This window comes from Microtus ochrogaster, linkage group LG9, assembly GCF_000317375.1.
Source record: "Microtus ochrogaster isolate Prairie Vole_2 linkage group LG9, MicOch1.0, whole genome shotgun sequence".
In the NCBI taxonomy this organism is placed as follows: domain Eukaryota; kingdom Metazoa; phylum Chordata; class Mammalia; order Rodentia; family Cricetidae; genus Microtus; species Microtus ochrogaster.
In genome coordinates this window covers 10,232,150-10,250,888 of record NC_022034.1, presented here as the reverse complement: position 1 = coordinate 10,250,888, position 18,739 = coordinate 10,232,150, and the positions used below count along the sequence as shown (strand labels likewise).

General features: G+C 45.0%; 3 protein-coding genes and 2 non-coding genes across 6 annotated transcripts in view; 2 read left to right on the top strand and 3 right to left on the bottom strand.

Moving 5' to 3' along the window:
* Acat2 (acetyl-CoA acetyltransferase 2) overlaps window positions 1-6,569 on the top strand; it is a 45,491-nt gene extending 38,922 nt beyond the window's left edge. Inside the window, exons 5-9 of the mRNA XM_013352339.2 lie at window positions 1,866-2,009; window positions 3,165-3,287; window positions 4,132-4,286; window positions 5,870-5,980; window positions 6,208-6,569. Of these exons, the coding sequence (XP_013207793.2) occupies window positions 1,866-2,009; window positions 3,165-3,287; window positions 4,132-4,286; window positions 5,870-5,980; window positions 6,208-6,378 (704 nt within the window). The 3' untranslated portion in view covers window positions 6,379-6,569. The remainder of the gene's footprint in view (window positions 1-1,865; window positions 2,010-3,164; window positions 3,288-4,131; window positions 4,287-5,869; window positions 5,981-6,207) is intronic.
* Window positions 6,480-15,629, bottom strand: Tcp1 (t-complex 1). The gene is made up of 12 exons (XM_005363388.3): window positions 15,424-15,629; window positions 14,206-14,291; window positions 13,908-14,036; window positions 12,141-12,238; window positions 11,667-11,777; window positions 10,966-11,147; window positions 10,187-10,313; window positions 8,583-8,758; window positions 8,116-8,239; window positions 7,634-7,826; window positions 7,356-7,519; window positions 6,480-6,779 (listed from the first exon to the last, which is right to left on the bottom strand). The coding sequence occupies exons 1-12, from the start codon at window positions 15,485-15,487 to the stop codon at window positions 6,563-6,565; spliced, it is 1,671 nt and encodes a 556-aa protein (XP_005363445.1). The 5' UTR covers window positions 15,488-15,629; the 3' UTR covers window positions 6,480-6,562.
* On the bottom strand, window positions 7,938-8,058 carry LOC113457913. The gene has a single exon (XR_003378387.1). It is a non-coding gene; the product is annotated as a small nucleolar RNA SNORA20 (small nucleolar RNA).
* Window positions 11,870-12,006, bottom strand: LOC113457915. The gene has a single exon (XR_003378389.1). It is a non-coding gene; the product is annotated as a small nucleolar RNA SNORA29 (small nucleolar RNA).
* A 583-nt stretch (window positions 15,630-16,212) lies between the features above and the next one.
* The window catches only part of Mrpl18 (mitochondrial ribosomal protein L18), a 4,089-nt gene continuing 1,562 nt past the window's right edge, over window positions 16,213-18,739 (top strand). Inside the window, exons 1-3 of one of the 2 annotated variants that reach the window (XM_026787325.1) lie at window positions 16,213-16,398; window positions 16,660-16,846; window positions 18,379-18,461. In XM_026787325.1, the coding sequence (XP_026643126.1) occupies window positions 16,347-16,398; window positions 16,660-16,846; window positions 18,379-18,461 (322 nt within the window). In that variant the 5' untranslated portion in view covers window positions 16,213-16,346. Of the gene's footprint in view, window positions 16,399-16,659; window positions 16,847-18,378; window positions 18,611-18,739 lie in introns of both variants that reach the window. The other variant, XM_005363386.1, reaches the window with a different exon arrangement.

Sequence of the window (18,739 nt, the reverse complement as noted above, 5' to 3'; positions counted from 1 at the left end):
AAAAAAAAAAAAGACAGGGTCTTATCTAGACAGTAGTCCTAGTGGAATTTGAACCAGGATAGCTCCGAACTCACACCGATCCACCTATCCCTGCCCCCCAAGTGTTCGAATTAAAAGTGTATGTCATCGAGTTTTGCCAAGAAAGGTGTTTTTTCATTTTTCATAATGTAATAATTCACAGATGTTGTAGAATATTATTTTAAGGTGTATTGCTTTTCTTTATGCTTTGGAACATTTGTTTAATGATGCAAAGATGTGTTTGATTAAATAAAATTCACCTGTGGTCAGGAGGCTGCCTCAGCAACTAGCTGACAGGAAGTTGTAGGGAGGAGCCAGATAGAGAAGGGTTTTTAAGGAGGGGTGAGAAGCAGGAGAACTTCTTGGGGGATGTGAGGTGAGCTAGGTGAGCTGATGCCTATGCAGCCTCTCTGGGGAACAGGATTCTACCTCAGTCTTTGACTCTTGAATTCTTTAGAGGTGGTGTGGGAAGTCCTCCTATATATGTTGCTTTTATTGGCTAATGAATAAAGAATCTGCATTGGGCTGTGATAGGGCAGAATTGAGCTAGGTGAGAAAACTAAACTGAATGCTGGGAGAAAGAAGGCGGAGTTGTGAGATGCCATAGACCAGGCTGCCCTCCAATGCAGAGATCCACACTTGCCTCTGCCTCCCAAGAATGGAATTAAAGCATCTGGCTTTTTCTTAAGAGTTAATAGTACAATAGATAAACTTTGAAGATGAGTTAAGAAATAGTATTGATGTTAAATTTCCTGATTGTTTAAAAAAGGTTTTAAAATCTATTCTTGTGTGTACTTGGGCACACAGGTATGCAAGTACCAAAGTGCATGTTTGGAGGTCACAGGTCAGCCTGGGGGGCACAGGTCAGTCTGGAGGTCACAGGTCAGCCTGTCATAGTCAGGTACTCCCCCACTCTGTAGAATCCAGGTCTTCAGCTTTGGCAACAAGCATCTTTATCTGTAGAGACATATCACCAGTCCTGATTCTGCTTTCTTTCTTTCTTTTTCTTTCTTTTTTTCTTTTCTTTTCTTTTCTTTTCTTTTCTTTTCTTTGTTTTTCAAGACAGGATTTCTCTGTAGCTTTGGAGCCTGTCCTATAGACCAGGCTGGCCTTGAACTCTTTTCTTTTCTTTTCTTTGTTTTTCAAGACAGGATTTCTCTGTAGCTTTGGAGCCTGTCCTATAGACCAGGCTGGCCTTGAACTCACAGATATCCACCTGCCTCTGCCTCCCTAGAGCTGGGATTAAAGGCGTGCACCACCACTGCCTTTTTTTTTTTCAGTATTTTGAAGCTGAACTGATTCTACTTTTAAACAACCCATTATGTAGGTAAATAATTTGTTTGCAGAAAGTATATAGTGAAATTATAATTCAGAGGTAAAAGGGAATTTGTATGTTCATCTTTCCCTCAGATGATTAGGGAAGAGAATGTTCAGGTAAATGGGACAAAAATATCAATGATGAATCTGGATACTGATTTCTGGAAGTTTCCACTTCCATGTATAGAAAGAGAGAAGAAATGCCTCTCAAAAGACACCAGCTTTCAGGTATACTATCAGGGTAGCGGACCCAGCCTGCAGAGCACTGCCTCTCGCCTATCAGGAGGCTTGCTGGTGTGCACTGCTGGTGTGCACTGTGGGAGTGCACTGCTTCTCGCCCTATAAGGAGGCCTGCTGGTGTGCACTGCTGGTGTGCACTGCTGGTGTGCACTGTGGGAGTGCACTGCCTCTCTCGCCCTATGAGGAGGCCTGCTGGTGTGCACTGCTGGTGTGTTCTGGTGTAAATGTGAGTAACTTGAGCTATCAACACCCAGCTCTTGAAAATCCTGTTTTGCCTTTTTTCTCCTTAGCTGAAAATGTAGCCAAAAAATGGCAAGTGAGCAGAGAAGCCCAGGACAAGGTTGCAGTTCTGTCCCAGAACAGGGCGGAGCATGCACAGAAAGCTGGCCACTTTGACAAGGAAATTGTGCCAGTGTTGGTGTCTTCCAGGAAAGGTGAGTATGGAGACCACAGTACACATGAGCCTGTTTATAGGTGTGACTGACACCCAAGGGTGGTATGGAGGGCTGTATGTGAACTTTGGGCTTTACAAGTTGTAGAGGTGTAGGCTTCACACATCGGCATGTGAGAGAGTTAATGGTGATGTGTTGTTTTGAGACATGGTGCAGCTATATAGCCCTGGGTGGACTTGAGTTCACTCTGTGGACCAGGCTGGCCTCCTCCCGCTTCTGCCTGCTGAGTGCTAGGATAACAGGTGCACCACCACACCTGACTGGAAAGTGCTGTCTACACGGGATATGGTCACATGGGAAACTGTCATCTTCAAACTGTTCACAGCTGCAGTGTGTATGCAGTCGGCTCCATGAGAAGTAGAGCATCGGTCTGTGGTCGTTAGGGGACACAACTCTTCTACACAGTCTAAGTAAAGCCTTTCCAGTTGCTCCCATGTGCTTCTCACATCCCCATCTGCAGAGGACATATCAAGTCAGGACAGTTCCCTTATCCATAACTGACATTCATGCTCAGCTCATGGAAGGTCGATTGTCCCAGTCCTGAGCCACTCAGCTGTAGCCAGCTGAATGCCGTGATTCAAACCTGTTGTCTGAGTTTTCTGTTCTGCCTGGTTTCCGCAGTTGTTAAGTTCCAAAGAAATCACACAGAGGCCTACATTAACTATAAACTGATTGTCCACTAGCTCAGGCTTCTTATTAACTCTTATAATTTATATTAGCCCATGATTCTTGTCTATGTTAGCCACATGGCTTGTTACCTTTTTTGGAGAGGCAGTTTGCTTGCTTTGTGGCTGGGTCAGGACTGCAGAGGAATTGGCTTTCCTCTTCCCAGAATTCTGTTCTCATTGACCCAGCTCTACTTCCTGTCTGGTTGTTCCATCTATACGTCCTGCCTGGTTACTGGCCAATGAGCACTTATTTAAAATATAACTGACAGAATACAGATCATTGTCCCACACAAACCCATGTGCATACAATACTAATAACCTCTGTCCTTAGGAAGGGCTGTGGATTTGGAACACAGCAAGACTGTCTCATGAAGAGTTCTCATGGGGGGTAGCATGCAGTAATTCTAGCAATTCCCAGCGCTCTGCCTTCTCTGTACTCATCCCAGGTAACTGGTTTTCCTTTTTGCAGGTTCTACCGAAGTGAAAATTGATGAGTTTCCTCGCCATGGGAGTAACATGGAAGCCATGGGCAAGCTGAAACCTTGCTTCCTTTCTGATGGGACGGGAACAGTCACATCTGCCAATGCAACAGGTTCGATTTCTGAAGGGCATTGTGGGAAGAACCAACTTTGGCAGGTCTACCAAGTAAATCTTTCTACACAAAATACCTGAAGCTGAGTTTAGGGAAAGTTTATCCCTTCTATATTGTTGGTTATTAATCTATTCTGCAGTGACTTGCTTTTTATGACATCTAGTCTAGATATACAAGTGAAAAGAGTAAAATTCAGAGCTCCAGAGTAGTTGGGCATGGTGGCGCACACCTTTAATCCCAGTTCCCGGAAAGCAGAGGCAGGCAGATCTTTGCGAGTTCGAGGCCAGCCTGGTCTACAAAGCGAGTTCCAGGACAGCCAGGACTGTTAACACAGAGAAACCCTGTCTGGACACCATCTCCCCTGACTACTCCCCCCCCCCCCCAAAGAAAAGAAAGAACTCCAGTTTCTCAGGCTTTCACTTCTAGCTCTTAGGTGGCAAAGGCAGGCAGAGCTCTGTGGTTTCAAGGTCACCCTGGTCTACATACATTCTAGGATAGCTTGGGTTACGTGGTGAGACCCCATCTGAAAACAAAACCCTCCTATGTTCATCCACTACATACTTTTCCAGTTTCTGGAAGCCCCAGCACCTGGAAGGCTTTGGGTGTCTTTGGTTTCATTTCATCTTTGACCCCCTCTTCTTTATAGCTATTGGGGGCATCTACTCATGTATGGTCAACATCATATTCCAACCTGACCATTTCTAAGTACACTGTGCGGTCTGATGAATCACAGGCAAGGGCTTTGCCAACCTGTCAGTAACTTGATGCTTTCAGGTGGAAAAGGTGGTGGCCTGGGTACATACCTGATGAAGAGCACTGTAGAAACCAAGTCACTTGTTCACAGGGATGAATGACGGTGCCGCGGCTGTGGTTCTTATGAAGAAGACAGAAGCCGAGAGTCGAAGGCTGAGACCTTTAGCAAGAATAGTTTCCTGGTCACAAGCTGGCGTGGAGCCTTGCGTTATGGGAGTAGGACCAATTCCAGCCATAAAGCAAGCTGTGAGTCTCTTTGGTAATGTACTTGGCACATGTATGACAGGGTTTGAAGAAGCCTGTTTTTAGACTGTGTAGGAAGAGGTTGGTCTTGAACGTCTGCTCCTCCAGCTAGTACCTTTCCAAATGCTGGGGTTACAGGTATACACAATAGCGACCTTAACTAAAATCTTTACTTTTCTGTACACCAATGTACCTGGTGCCAAGTGTGCCGCTGTTGTCAGCTCCCCTTTCCACTCTGGAATGTTAGGCGGTGCTTTCACTTGTTTTATGCTACCAGGTTTCATTTGCAGCACGTTAATCCTAAAACCTGCACACCCTAGCCTCTTCAGCAATGGGAATACAAGTGCATGTCTCCACTAGCTCTGTAGACCAGGCTGGCTTCAAATTCAGAGATCTGCCTCCCAAGTGCTGGATTCAAGGCGTGTACCACCACCGCCTGGCAGCCTTTCTTAAAACGTGGGTTCTAGGGGTTAAAACTTAAAACTCAGATGCTATTCAAAGAACTTCACCTGCAGACACTTTGCCAGTTCAAACTCTTTAGTTAAAAAAAAAACAAAACAGGGCTGGAGAGATGGCTCAGAGGTTAAGAGCATCGCCTGTTCTTCCAAAGGTCCTGAGTTCAATTCCCAGCAACCACATGGTGGCTCACAACCATCTGTAATGAGGTCTGGTGCCCTCTTCTGGCTTTCAGGCATGCATGCAGACAGAATATTGTATACATAATAAATAAATAAAAAAACCAAAACAAAACACTAGTCTCCAAGTACTGGATTATGCTCTCAGGTTTTAGTTTTTTAAGGCTGTTTCTCTGTAGCTTTTTAAGCCCCCTGGAATTTACTCTGTAGAAGAGGCTGGCCTCGAACTAACAGATCTGTCTCTGGCTCCCAAGTGCTGGGATTAAAGGCATGCATGCATCACCACCACCCAGCTAAACTTTATGTATGTTCTGTGTATTTATGTACTGTTTAACGTTTTGTGTGCACATATGCCCAAATGCATCAGATCTCATTATAGATGGTTATAAGCTACCATGTGGTTACTGGGAACTAAACTCAGGATCTTTTTTTTTTTTTTTTTATTTATTATGTATACAGTATTCTATCTGTGTGTATGTCTGCAGGCCAGAAGAGGGCACCAGACCTCACTACAGATGGTTGTGAGCCACCATGTGGTTGCCGGGAATTGAACTCAGGACCTTTGGAAGAGCAGGAAATGCTCTTAACCATTGAGCCATCTCTCCAGCCCTAAACTCAGGATCTTTAACCACTGAGCCATCTCTCCAGCCTGGACTTTTGGTTTTGAGGGTGGGTCTATACACCCAACCTGGTCTCAAATTTAATTGTCCTGTCTCAGCCTCTTAAGTGCCTACACTACAAGTAGGCCACTCTACCTAGAATAACCTCCACAGTGTGGTGTTGTCATTAGTTTATCATAGTGCTCTTTTGGGAACATTATTTAGCCTGGTGTTCACCTTTTAAACCCTTAGGACAGTCCGAGGTCACCATGGCAACCTAACTGCATAGTTCCATGCATCATGAATTTGTTAATAACTAATGATTTAACTTGAGTTCATTTTCTTCCTGTAGGTTGCAAAAGCAGGCTGGACCCTGGAAGATGTTGATGTGTTTGAAATCAACGAAGCCTATGCAGCTCTTTCTGTTGCAATAGCTAAAGAACTTGGATTAAACCCAGAGAAGGTAACCAACACAAGCTTTGCTGTTTGCTAATGAACTTGCAGTCCAAGTTTAAGGCTGCTTCTGCCTACTGTTGTTTTCACAGTGAGGGCGTCAGCAGTATTTACTCCTAAGCTTGCCAGTGGGAGTTGAAAGGGTGGTTTGCTAGCATAACCCTGAGAGGACAAAGATAAACGGGGGTGCTAGCTTGTGTCCACAGAGGACTGACTTGATCTCCTCCCCTCCTGTAGGTCAACATCGATGGAGGAGCCATCGCCTTGGGCCATCCTCTGGGAGCATCCGGCTGTAGGATTCTAGTGACCTTGTTACACAGCCTTGAGAGAATGGGCGGGACTCGTGGTGTGGCAGCCCTGTGCATTGGGGGTGGGATGGGGATAGCAATGTGTGTTCAGAGAGGTTGACCTGCCTGACAGCCACCACCCCTGAACACTTCTTGCTAAATCAGTGAAACACTATAGTATGTGAAATCAGAGGACCAAAGTGAGGACAGGAAGCCGGGTGGTCAGCTTGCTGTACTTTAATGAGACACCCAAGGCTAAGACATTGCGTCTGACACTGCTATAAATAAAGGGGAAATCCAATCAATCAGCCATCAAGGGCTCCAGAGTGAACGGCGTTTTCATAACTTCCATGTTTATCGTCTTTGCTTTCTGGGTGCAATTTTATCAGATCATCGATTCGAAGAATGGTGATCGCAGCTTCTGTTGCAAACTTGAGGCTCTTCACTTTAACTATGGTTGGTTCAAAAACCCCCGCTTGCTTGTTGTCTCGTGGTTTCCCATTGATCAAATCAAGGCCAATCCTGTCATGGTGAAAATGTGATTCAATGACCAAGCTGAAGCGGTGTGTTCCAGCTGTTCTGGTCCCAAGACTGGGATTCTAACAAGTCTATCTCTGGGAGTAGAAAAGCTGGTAGTGTGGCAGAGAAACCTCATCTGCCAAACATTTAGCACACTGATAATATTATGTTCAAGTAGTGCATACAGTTTGGTAGTCAAAAGATTCTTTTGCCTAGTGACAGCACAGCTGTCTGGCTTGGTGTTGAGTATGTTTTATGTCCTCAGAAGGACCAAATCATCTAAAGACACACTCTTCTGAGACTGCACTCACTGTCAGCTGAGGGGCTGCCTGAAAAGGTGAGAATAACCTAAGGTCACCCTCTTGGACTTCCTCCAGACTACCCAGGGAGTCAGAATGGGGTCCAGAGATGACACCTAAAAGCAACAGTGCTAAAAATCAGCAGCTACCATTACACATACAGGCACCAATCAACAATGATGCCTGTAAAGTTTCAGTATGTGACAAGTCTCTTCAAGTGCTTACCTTAAAACAGACCCACGACAGTGGACAACAGAACACAAGGAAATTGTAAACTCACCACTTTAGATTTTTACGTTCTGGGTTAACTTGGGCCTCATTGTGAAAAGCTCTTAGCTTGGCAACCAGGTCGGTGGAGTCTTGGGCAGCATTCACTGCCAATGTATTAGGAATAACAAGAAGTGATCTTGCAAACTCTGCAATAGCAAGCTGTTCTCGAGATCCCTAAAAAGAAAAACACGAGGTGTCGTCATGAAAGCAAACACAGCATACAGCAGTAGGTTCCGACAGGTATACCCAACACCACCGTCTCCTGCACCTTCCTGAAACCATCCTTACCATACTGGTTGCATAGTTTTCAAGATAGATGGACAGGGCAGCTTCTACAGCACCTCCACCTGGGACCACAGATTTTGACTCCAAAACTCTCTTCACCACACAAAGAGCATCGTGTAAAGATCGCTCCATTTCATCACACATGAAATCATTTGCTCCTCGTAAGATAATTGATGCAGATGTACGAGCCTTGGTACTATGAAAAACAGAAAGTGAAGTCATTAGTATTTTTCAATTAATGAAAACAGCATCAATATAAACACCCTTGGTCAAATCCTGCTCACATTTAAGCATAAGGCACCAAAAACAATGTTTAGTTCACGTACAAGAGACAAAATACTATCTCAATTCACAATGGTCCAATATAATTTTATCCCATGCCTAAACTGCTTCTATCACTGAGACCAGAGCAGCAAGTAAATGGAAAAGAATTCTTTTTACAATGGAATCTACATTGTTTTGTAACTTACAACAGTCGTTCTTACTTTTTGATTAAGATCAGCTCATCATCACAGATTCTCTCCTGGACTACCTCCTCTGCTTGTCCCAACATCGTAGCCTCAAAAGTCTCTTCGCCTTCCAGATTGGCCAGTGTGGACAGGATAGTTGCTACATGAGAATCATAAGACACACATTTGTTTTCATGATTGTAGTTTAGTGATTTTCCTCATGAGAAGAGCAATGTATTATTTCAAGGTCACAGACAAGACACTACCCTTTAACACAAAATTGTCACTTTAAGGTCAAATCAGTGCACTCATTTCCAACAACTCAGCATCAAACTACTTTTCCAATTACCTAAAAATAATAAAATATGGCTCTATAAATCTATCAGAGTACAACAGAAAAAAACAAAAAAGTTTTTGTAATTTAATGTCAATATCTCCGTTGGAAGACCTGTGACCCAGTCACATACTACTAAGTAGTGTGTCTCGGGCTGGGAGAGACCTACCTCCAGAAGCTTTAGCAATGCGCTTGAGGTCCCTTTTTAAAACTCTTCTCACAGCCATGGCACCAGCCTCCACAAAATACTTCAGACACATATCATCTATCCCTCCAGTGGTGAGAATGACATTGGCCCCAGTAGCCAGGATCTTTTGAATTCTCTCCTTGGTGATATCTGATTCTCTAAAGAGAAAATATTTCAGTAAACCCAAATTAACAACTTTAAAATTTTAGATAATACTGCTGTAACTCTGACTTGTTATTCTTTTATTCTTTCCCACTAAAATCAAAAGTTAAATCAGTCCCATTTCAAGCACTTGAAAGTAACATTTGCTCTTTCACCAACAATCAATTCCTAATTAAGGGTGGCAAAAAGAAAAACACACCCCCTTGAGGCCCCTCCCACGTTAAGGATGCAGTAGAGAATTAATGGCAATCCCCAAACAGCATATCACCGAAGCTGTATGAGAGGCAGAACTCAAGCCCTACATAGTGGAATAAGAAAATGATGCATGCTAGGCAGTGGTGGCACATGCCTTTAATCCCAGCACTCAGGAGTCAGAGGCATGCAGATCTCTCTGAGTTTGAGGTCAGCTTGGCCTACAGAGCTAGTTCCAGCATAGCCAAGGTTACACAAAGAAATTCTGTCTTGGAAAAAAAGTTTTAGTGTAGAGTTGAACCAGCATAAGTTATGTAAGACCAGGAAATGAAGAACCCTGAGAGGTTTAAGAGTATGTTAGAGTAGATGGTGAAGATGCTTCAATGTCCGAGGCAAGCCTATGATTGTCCAAATTTACTTTCTTCAAATGAACCTATGTTAATGTGAAAACAACTGGGAAGACAAAAAGACTTCAGAGACAAAAACCAGAGGTATGTAATCTATAAGACAGACAGCTTGATCAGAAAAGTATGAGTTTATGAAGTCATGGTAACAGAAGGCACAGCCAAGGTACCCCTGAAGCAAAATATAGGTTTTGGGCCAAGTTAGGCAATGAGAGTTTATTTGTGGACATTTCTTTCTTTCTTTCCTTTTTTTTTGTGTGGCCCTTTTGGTTTTTGAAGACAGGGTTTCACTGTGTTACCCTGCCTGTGTTGTCCTGGAACTTGCTCTGTAGATCAGGCTGGCCCCCAAATGCAGAGATCTTCTTGTCTCTGTCTCCTAGATGTGTCACCACAGCCTGGTTCATTTGTGGACACTTCTAACAAGATGAACCTACCAGGAGGCATCACATGTGCCATGGAAATCATAAGCACATATGAGATTAAAAGCCAATTACTGCAGTCATGTCACATCTACATAATGGACATACTGGTCATACAACAGCAATCCCCTAAGAGTAAAGTGGAGCGGAGCATGCATGCTGGAGCGCAGCAACTGCAGTTAGCACTGCCAGCTGTGTCCCACCACCTTAGCACATAGTATTTTAGGTGAGAAGCCATACACAGTATCAACACTTGAAGCAATGCTGTTGTCCATGCTGACCACAATTCATTGGCTTAAATGATCCACCTGTTTGGGACATGCCTGGCTTGCCTAACCATTTACTTTATAACATAACACAAGTGTTGATTTACAAACATCCCTTCACAGGCAAAAATCTTCTCATATACCTCTGTCTAATCTGGTCCAATTTCTCCGGGTCTGTAATAACCACCTGCACACCGAGCTTCATTTTTGTTTTCTGCAGGCTGAAGTCAAGACAAGCAATTTTTGCATTAACTATTCTCTTGGGCATGCCTGTAAATGAATAAAAGGTCAACTATAACAATGCTAGGGTTCATAAAAGACAGTTATCCTTAAATATATCACACAAAAAATTCATGTTACATATAAACCAAATTTAGATTGCAATTTATTACACTAAACCTCAGGAAAGCCTGACAGTCACAAGTGTACACAATTCATTTCAATCTATACTCACTGTAAATTCTTAAAAAACTGGCAGAGCCGGGCAATGGTGGTGCACGCCTTTAATCAAAGCACTTGGGAGGCAGAGACAGGCGGATCTCTGTCAGTTCGAGACCAGCCTGGTCTACAGAGTTAGTTCCAGGAAAGGCTCCAAAGCCACAGAGAAACCCTGTCTCGAAAAAAAAAAAAAAAAAAAAAAAAAAAAAAAAAAAAAAAAAACAAAACAAAAAAAAAACCTGGCAGAGTTTCACTGTGTAGACAAGGCCCTAAACAGATACCTGTCTACTGATCACTCCTCAGTGCTGGAATTAAACGCCAGTGCCACTATGCCTGGCCCCCATGGCAACTATTTAACCCTATGTAGATGTATACTATGAAAAACGCAGAGACAAACCAAACCAGCCAAACAAAACCCAAAACAAACAAAGTGACTGGGAACAGTAGCATTCTCAATTCCCATGTAACACTGAATCTTACATACCCTGTGATCCCACCACACAGTTGAGTGCATAGCCGTTGATCAGCATGCTTTCTACCTGACTTCTCCCATGGGCTTTCAGAATGTTAACAGAATTGACTGGATAGCGAGGCTGGCCTCTTGTATCTGTGTATTTGACAGCAAGTACAGCATCCACCACCATATTGGCGAAGAAATCACCATTTCTGAGACAACAGTTAAGGACAACAGACTTGGACAAAAAAGCAATTCAACTAGACTTTCTTTTTAAAAATAATTCAGCATGAAGAAAGTACTATCACTCCCCTCGAAGTGACCTCTGTCTACTCACCACCATCTACATTTCAAGCACCCTTCCACCGTGGAAAGGCTAGAGAGGCAGCATCAGGCAGCATCTGTCAGTTTCAATTGTTTTTCCTCTAACTGGATCAATTTGCATTAGACAAGCATTTTAAGTTTTACTGCATAAAAATCAACATTCTATAAAACCCAGCCTTATTTTTTTTTTTTTTTTGCTTTTTCGAGACAGGGTTTCTCTGTGGCTTTGGAGCCTTTCCTGGAACTAGCTCTGTAGACCAGGCTGGTCTCAAACTCACAGAGATCCGCCTGCCTCTGCCTCCCGAGTGCTGGGATTAAAGGCGTGCGCCACCATCGCCCGGCCCCAGCCTTATTTTTAAGAGTGAAAGGGTGATAGGGACAAATTTCACTAGACCATTTAAGGATACATTCCAATAATTTTGGAAGACATAGATGTCTTAGCAGCATTGATCAGGCAGTCTCTTCCAAGTTCATCTGTGTTAATAATTAGGTTCTCACTGATATAGCGCACTGCTTCCCTGTTACAGGCATGGGAAAGAAAATGTAAGCATACTACTCAAAAATTTTGCGTTTCACCACATTTAACACACTGTTAAATGTCACAGGCAATGGTCTTCTGTTGAGCCATTTCATATAGAAGGAAGACACCGAAAAGTCCTCCCCCTTCAGATCACGGCACTTTTCATCTATCCCATAAGCATAGCCACTAAAATCTATTAGGAGAAAACGTGGTAGTCAAATGGGAAGAAAGTACCTGGGTCGGATACTTCAAATAGGACCACCTGAACGCTAAGGTACAACAGCTCCAACATTTACATCAGTCACAATGTAAGACAACTACAACCACTACACAGTAACATTTTCTTTGAATGTAATCTTACTTGCAGGCAAGCCGATAGCCACTAATAACTGATGTTGGGTGGATTTTCTGTTTGACTAGTTCATCTGCATTTTTCAGAAGTTCTGCTGCAATAATTACCTGTTGAGTAAACACTACATTAAGTATTTATGGCAGTCAATATGCACGGTGCATACAGAAAAGCTTTAAAATGACCTAACATCCTCTATTTATTTGTTTTTTCAAAACAGGGTTTCTGTGTAGCCAGGGCTGTCCTAGAACTCACTTTGTAGACAAGCTGGTCTTGAACTCAAAAGACCCACCTACCAATGTCTCCCAACTGCTGGGATTAAAGGCATGCGGCACTATGCCCAGGTATGACCTAGCATTACTAAGCAGCCCAGCAGACAAATGAGTAACAGCTTGCTGAAAACATAAAATATAGACCACTACAAAGTACTCTGTGTAAATGGACCAAGCTACAAACACCAAAAAACGCTAAAATCCCAGTACAACAGAATTTATACCCATTACATTTAGAGACTGAGCGCAACAAAACTAAATAGCTAACATTTGAAATCATTTGTGCTAGTCTAGTATTTTTTTAAACTTTAGCTTTTAAAAAAGATTTATTATGGGGCTGGAGAGATGGCTCAGTGGTTAAGAGCACTGCCTGCTCTTCCAAAGGTCCTGAGTTCAATTCCCAGCAACCACATGGTGGCTCATAACCACCTGAAATGAGATCTGGTGCCCTCTTCTGGCCTGCAGGCATACATGCAGGCAGACCACTGTATACTTAATAAATAAATATAAAAAAAAGAATAAAGGTATTAAAAAAAGACTTATTAAGTATACAATGTTCCTCCTGCATGGACACTGCCATGCCAGAATAGGGCCTTACTACAGATGGTTTGTGAGCCACCATGTGGTTGCTGGGAGTTGAACTCAGGACCTCTGGAAGAGCAGCCAGTGCTAATGTTAACATGAGACATCATGTTAACATCTCTCCAGCCCCCTAGTCTAGTATTTTTAACTAAATCTTAAAATCATTTAAAATACGAAACACTAAGAACCATTTTTCTGAATCCGTCCACTTCTTTTTGAAAGGAGTTAAGGTATTTGCTAAGTCACATGATCTATAAACAAGTCAGACAAAGGTCTTTTTCATCGTTTAGGAACAGATCCCATTCTTTCAAGGCAAAGTGAAATGTCTGCACTGCATAATTCATCAGGTGTATGTCATTAACCACGCTCGCTAACTAGCTATTGGTCCCGTGAGGTAGCAAATTGACTCCCTCAAACTTCTACTCTGAATTCCCAAGATTTCCTGCCTACATTTAAAATCCAAAAGTATCCATTAAACAACAAACCAAGGAGCCCAAACACTCTCTGCTTTAACGAACTCTTTTTCTAAACTGGGTGGTGGTGGCGCACTTTAATAACAGCACTCGGGCGGCCAATCTTCAAAAAGAGTTCTAGGACAGTCTCCAAAGCTATAGAGAAGCCTGGTCTTGGAAAACATAAACAACAACTCTTTTCTACATGTAAACATTATCACTGCAAGGGGATTAAATACAAGCCCCAAATTCATGAGACCCCAGTACTTAAAACAAACTTATATTCAACTACCTAAGTTCTCTTCCTACTTAAACTGTACACACTCTGTGACTGTACAAACTGTCACAATGATTCGTTTTCGGATGTCTGTGAGACCGTAAACACCTGACTCATTTCTGACCTAGAGCAAACGATTCTGCCACGGGTTCAACTCTCCTGACTGTTCGCTAGGCAGTCCCAGGGAGCCTCTCACCACTGAGGTAGTTCCATCTCCAACTTCTTTGTCCTGCAGGTCAGCCAGCTCACAAAGAACTTTAGCCGCAGGATGCTCTACCTCCAGTAACTTCAGGATGGTGGCCCCATCATTAGTAATGGTCACATCCTGAGAAATATGAGGGAAGCGGGTCAGCACAGAAGCCTAGCTCCACGACGCCATACACTCAGCTTTAATGTATTTAGGTAGAAACAAAGACTTTACAGAGAAAATAATTTCCAGGTTTTATTGAAGCTATTTTTATCAAGGTAACTAAAACCAGTTAAGATATACTTACACCAATATCATCCACCAACATTTTATCCAAACCAACTGGCCCAAGAGAACTTTTAACAATGTTGGCAATAGAAGCTGCAGCCATAACTGTAGAGGAACAGTGAAATGAAAAAATTTAGATCAACTCACAAACTAAGAGACACTCAACCACATATGGTTTTCTCAAATCTACAAATCTGTACTTAACTCTTTTTGAAAGACAAAATTACCTATTTAAGAACTAGTGAAGGTTAAATATTTTTATTTTGAGTACTGATGTCAAAAGTTCCAAAAAGTTCAATGCCTCAAAAAATAAGCACAAAAAAATCCTGCCACTATTCATTGCAATTTTTTTTTAAAAAAAAATTGACTTGAATTTAGTTTATGTGCATTGGTGTGAAGGTGTCATATCTCCTGGAACTAGAGTTACCAACAGTTGTGAGCTCCTACGCTGGGAACTGAACCCGAATCGTCTGGAAGAACAGTGTTCTTAACCGCTGAACCACCTCTCCATCCCTGCAAGAAAAATTCTAAGGGACACTTCGGCCTGCTTCACTCTAGCAAGTTTTAATAAGAATAGTAGATAGTTCGCCCGGGTAGTGATCGTGTTTCGGGGGGAGAGGGGGAATTACAAAATTAATAGACAACCACGATTCCAAGCAGCTAAATGCTTTCGAAAACAGGTTCAGCTACAGCAAAGCACGTGTTAATTCGTACTACCGCTAACAGCGGCACGGGTAGCTCAGTGCCGCTTCCTAACACTCGCTTTACGTTCCGTTAGGTTTTCCTGGGTGCAGCTGTCAACTGCGAGATCTGGACATGAAAGCACCCGCCCGGACGGAGGTAGCCCCGCAAAGCCCACCTAAATTCTGCAGGCATATTTCCTCGTGGGCCAAACGGGTGGTGTCAGGGATGCTCCCACCCGGAAAAACCAGAACAAAGGGGCTGTGCGTGGGGCGTGGAGGTCTGAGCTCGTCTTCCGTGCAGAGCTGCTCTCCCTCCGGGTGTGGACGCCGACACCCATCCCGGGCGCTCCCCCTAAGCGTGCTGTGCTAGAACGTTCTTTCTTCCCTTATACGGAAGGGCGCCGGGGCGCAGAAGCGGCCCGCGGTTGAGGGCTGGCTGGGCCCGGTGTTCTCGGGGGACTTCACGGTGCCCAGGGGGTGGCCCCGGCCTACCCACCGCGATCGGGCCTCGGCCTACGCCGCCGCGGGCCGGCCCCGGATTCCCTTGCCCTTACCGTTCTGGGAGCGGATCGCTTCCCCAGTGCTGCGGTCCCCGAACACGGACAGAGGGCCCTCCATCTTCAGGGAGCCTGGCCGACCTCACTAACACCGCACACAGCCGGGATCTCCGCTCCGAGGCCGGACGGCGGCCACCACGGCGGCGACTACAGCGTGGAGAGGCCCGAGCGGCGCGCGCGCGTGCTGCTGGGTAACACACCCCACCCGCTGCGCACTCTCCGCTAACCGCGAGGCATGCTGGGGAAAAAGAGATGGCAAAACGGAAAACGCCGGAAGTGGAGGGCGGAGCACCTACAATTTTCGTCCAATTAGAGGCTGGAAAAGAAAGGCGCGAAAGTGGGGGATCGAACTCAGGGACGGAAGGAGGGCTGTGGCGCGTTTGTACATCCTAGGACTTTCTAGAAAAGTTGGTAGGGATGAGTTGGGGTGTGGTGGGATGGGCGGCCGAGCGCTCTCTTCTGAGCTCCCCCCATGTTTAGATGTCGGGGAGCATTCGGCCAGTCGGCTGAGACTCGATCCGCTCTGGCTGGAGCGGACAAGGCGCTTCCGCTCTTTGAGAAAATCGTGCACCCTGCTCTCCCAGAGCTCCGAAGCGTGTGCGCCCCAGTGGTGCGCAGCTCTGCGGACCAGACCCCCAAAATACAGCCTGGGCCCACGCGTGACTCAGGAATGGCTCTCGAGAGCGTGCCCCGCCCTCCGCTCCAACGTCAGCGGCGATTGGCGGACCGGAGAGACCGATCGCTCTCCCGACCACTCAGCACGAAGGGGCTTGTTAGTTCCGGGTCCTGGAGGCCCCGAGGGCCTGCTGGCATCTGTAGCTTTTCCCTCAGTTAAAATGGCTGCGGCTAGTCCTCCTCTCGGACGGCCGTGAGCGAAGGGAGGTAGGGCACCGGGAGGCTTTGCCTCCGACCCGTCAGCGATGGCGCTTCAGCCGCGATTCTGGAAATGCCTGTCTGTTTGCAGGAACCTGGGTAACTAATCTCGCCCCTCTGAATTGGCTGTGCCCTGGTGCACAGGACACGGGAATTTGCAAATCCGATTTGGCACCCGCGGTTCCGCGTGGGAAAGTGAACGCACAACCACACTGGGGTGGCGTTAGAACGTTATGGGTTTGTGGTCAGACGGCCATTTCTCCCCGCTTCTGGGTCTCGTGATGGGAATGGTTAGAGCATGCCTCTCTCGTGCCCGTGTTCGTCATTTTAAAGATCCATGTGGTCGTTTTCATTTCCTAGAGTGTGGGCTGGCAGCCCTCGCTACCAGTTCCACACCAGCGATTCAGCACGATGTGGCGACTAAGGAAAACGAAGCTGTGGCCCCAGAGTTCACCAACCGGAACCCTCGGAATCTGGAGCTCTTAGGGGTAGCCAGGAAAGAGCGGGGCTGGGCTACAGTGTGGCCCAGCCGTGAGTTCTGGCACAGGTAATTTAAGTCGACTGTGCATAGCACCTTACACGTCTTTTTCATCAATGCCTTGACCGACCCTGCCAGAGAAACCCGAGGTTGACTGAGTCAGGAGGATGACGTGAGAGTAGAGAGCGACCATGGAGCAAACAACTAATAGTTGTCCTGAAGAAAATTTAACGATAATTCGAGAATAAGAGATTATGTACTGACGACTCTGAAGATGTGACATGCCAAATCTTGAGTAGTGGGCAGTGGTGGCGCACACCTTTAGTCCTAGCACTCGGGAGCACAGGCAGGCAGATCTCTGAGTTTGAGGCAGCCTAGTTTACAAGAGCTAGTTCTAGGACAGGCTCCAAAGCTACAGAGAAACCCTGTCTTGAAACAACAAAAAAGCTGAACTCTAAAGAATAGGACGATAATCATCTGCCACAAAGGACAGTCTAGTAGAGGAGGCTACTGGGCTGGGATTGGTTAGTGTCTCTGAGGGACCTTCAGGTCTGTGTACCCGGAGTTCAGTAAAGTGTGAAGTGTGATGGAAATAGAGTAGTCAGCGTGAGCTGGGCAGTGGTGGCGCACACCTTTAATCCCAGCGCTTGGGAAGCAGATGCAGGCAGATCTCTGAGTTCTAGGTCAGCTGGAGCTATAAAATAGTTCTATATAAATAATATAGAATAAAGTTTGGGCTGGAATAAAAGGAAGGCCCCCTGTAAGACTTAATAGAAATGAGATACTTGCTTTAAACAGATTTTTTCTTAAAATTTTGTTTGTGGAGGTTGGAGCAATAGCTCATTGGTTAAAAGCACTTACTGAGCTTGCAGAGGACCCTGGTTCAGTTCCCAGCACCCACAACTGGCTGTAACAACAGACATACATGTAGGCAAAACACTCATGCACAAAAAAGTAAATGTTAAATTTTATTCTGGGACAGCTGTGAGGGTTAGACCAGACCTTCAGCACACAAAGTGTATGCTCTGCCCCTGGACTGTACTCCCCAGCCCCCAAATGCCTGTGCATTGAAAAGGTTGTATTTTCTAGGAACTATGCTAGTTGCTTTGAATTTGTGATTTTTCTTCATTTAATTATGTACACTCCATTGTGAAGCAGGTGTAGTACTTTTCTCCACTTGACAGGGACCGAGGAGTTGAAAGGGAGGTAGACAGAACGAGCTAAGATTCAGACATATTTGTGTGTGGCTGTCGAGCCACAGCGTTAGATGATTACCACCGCGTGGCAGGGTGTAGGCGGCATGTGCTCACTTCCTCGGTACTTGTCAGCATGGGGTTTTTCTCTTTTCAGCTTGCTGTTGGTGTGTGCATGTGCACAGGTCTTTGCCTGTGCCATAGACACCTACATCACATTTCAGCTTGTAAGACCTGGGGACTGAATTTGGGTGGTGAGCCTTGGCAGGAAGTGCCTTTAGCCACGGAGCTGTTTTAATAGCCTAGTCACCAATTTCTTGAGAAACGTAGGCATTTATTCCCCTGAAATAATTTAACTTTTTGTTAAATAGATCGTTTTATGGTTTATTCTCTTCTTATCTCTCTTAGGTTGCGAGTTATAAGGACTCAGCATCACATAGAGGCGGTGGTTGAGCATCAGAACGGCCAGGTGGTGGTTTCGGCATCCACTCGGGAATGGGCTATTAAAAAACACCTGTATAGTACCAGAAATGTGGTGGCTTGTGAGAGTATAGGACGAGTGTTGGCACAGCGATGCTTAGAAGCCGGAATCAACTTCATGGTCTACCAGCCAACTCCTTGGGAGGCATCCTCAGACTCGGTATTCTCATTTCTGTATATTTACATAAAGATAAAAATTTGGGCCGGGCGATGGTGGTGCACGCCTTTAATCCCAGCACTCGGGAGGCAGAGGCAGGTGGATCTCTGTGAGTTCGAGACCAGCCTGGTC

Coding starts and splice junctions, on each gene's coding strand:
- Tcp1 (XM_005363388.3), bottom strand. CDS start 15,487: ATGGAGGGCCCTCTGTCCGTGTTCGGGGACCGCAGCACTGGGGAAGCG. Junction 12,239..13,907: donor GAGATGGAACTACCTCAGTG/GTGAGAGGCTCC, acceptor TTTACTCAACAG/GTAATTATTGCAGCAGAACT. Junction 7,827..8,115: donor GAGCTGATCTTAATCAAAAA/GTAAGAACGACT, acceptor TGTTTTTCATAG/TACCAAGGCTCGTACATCTG.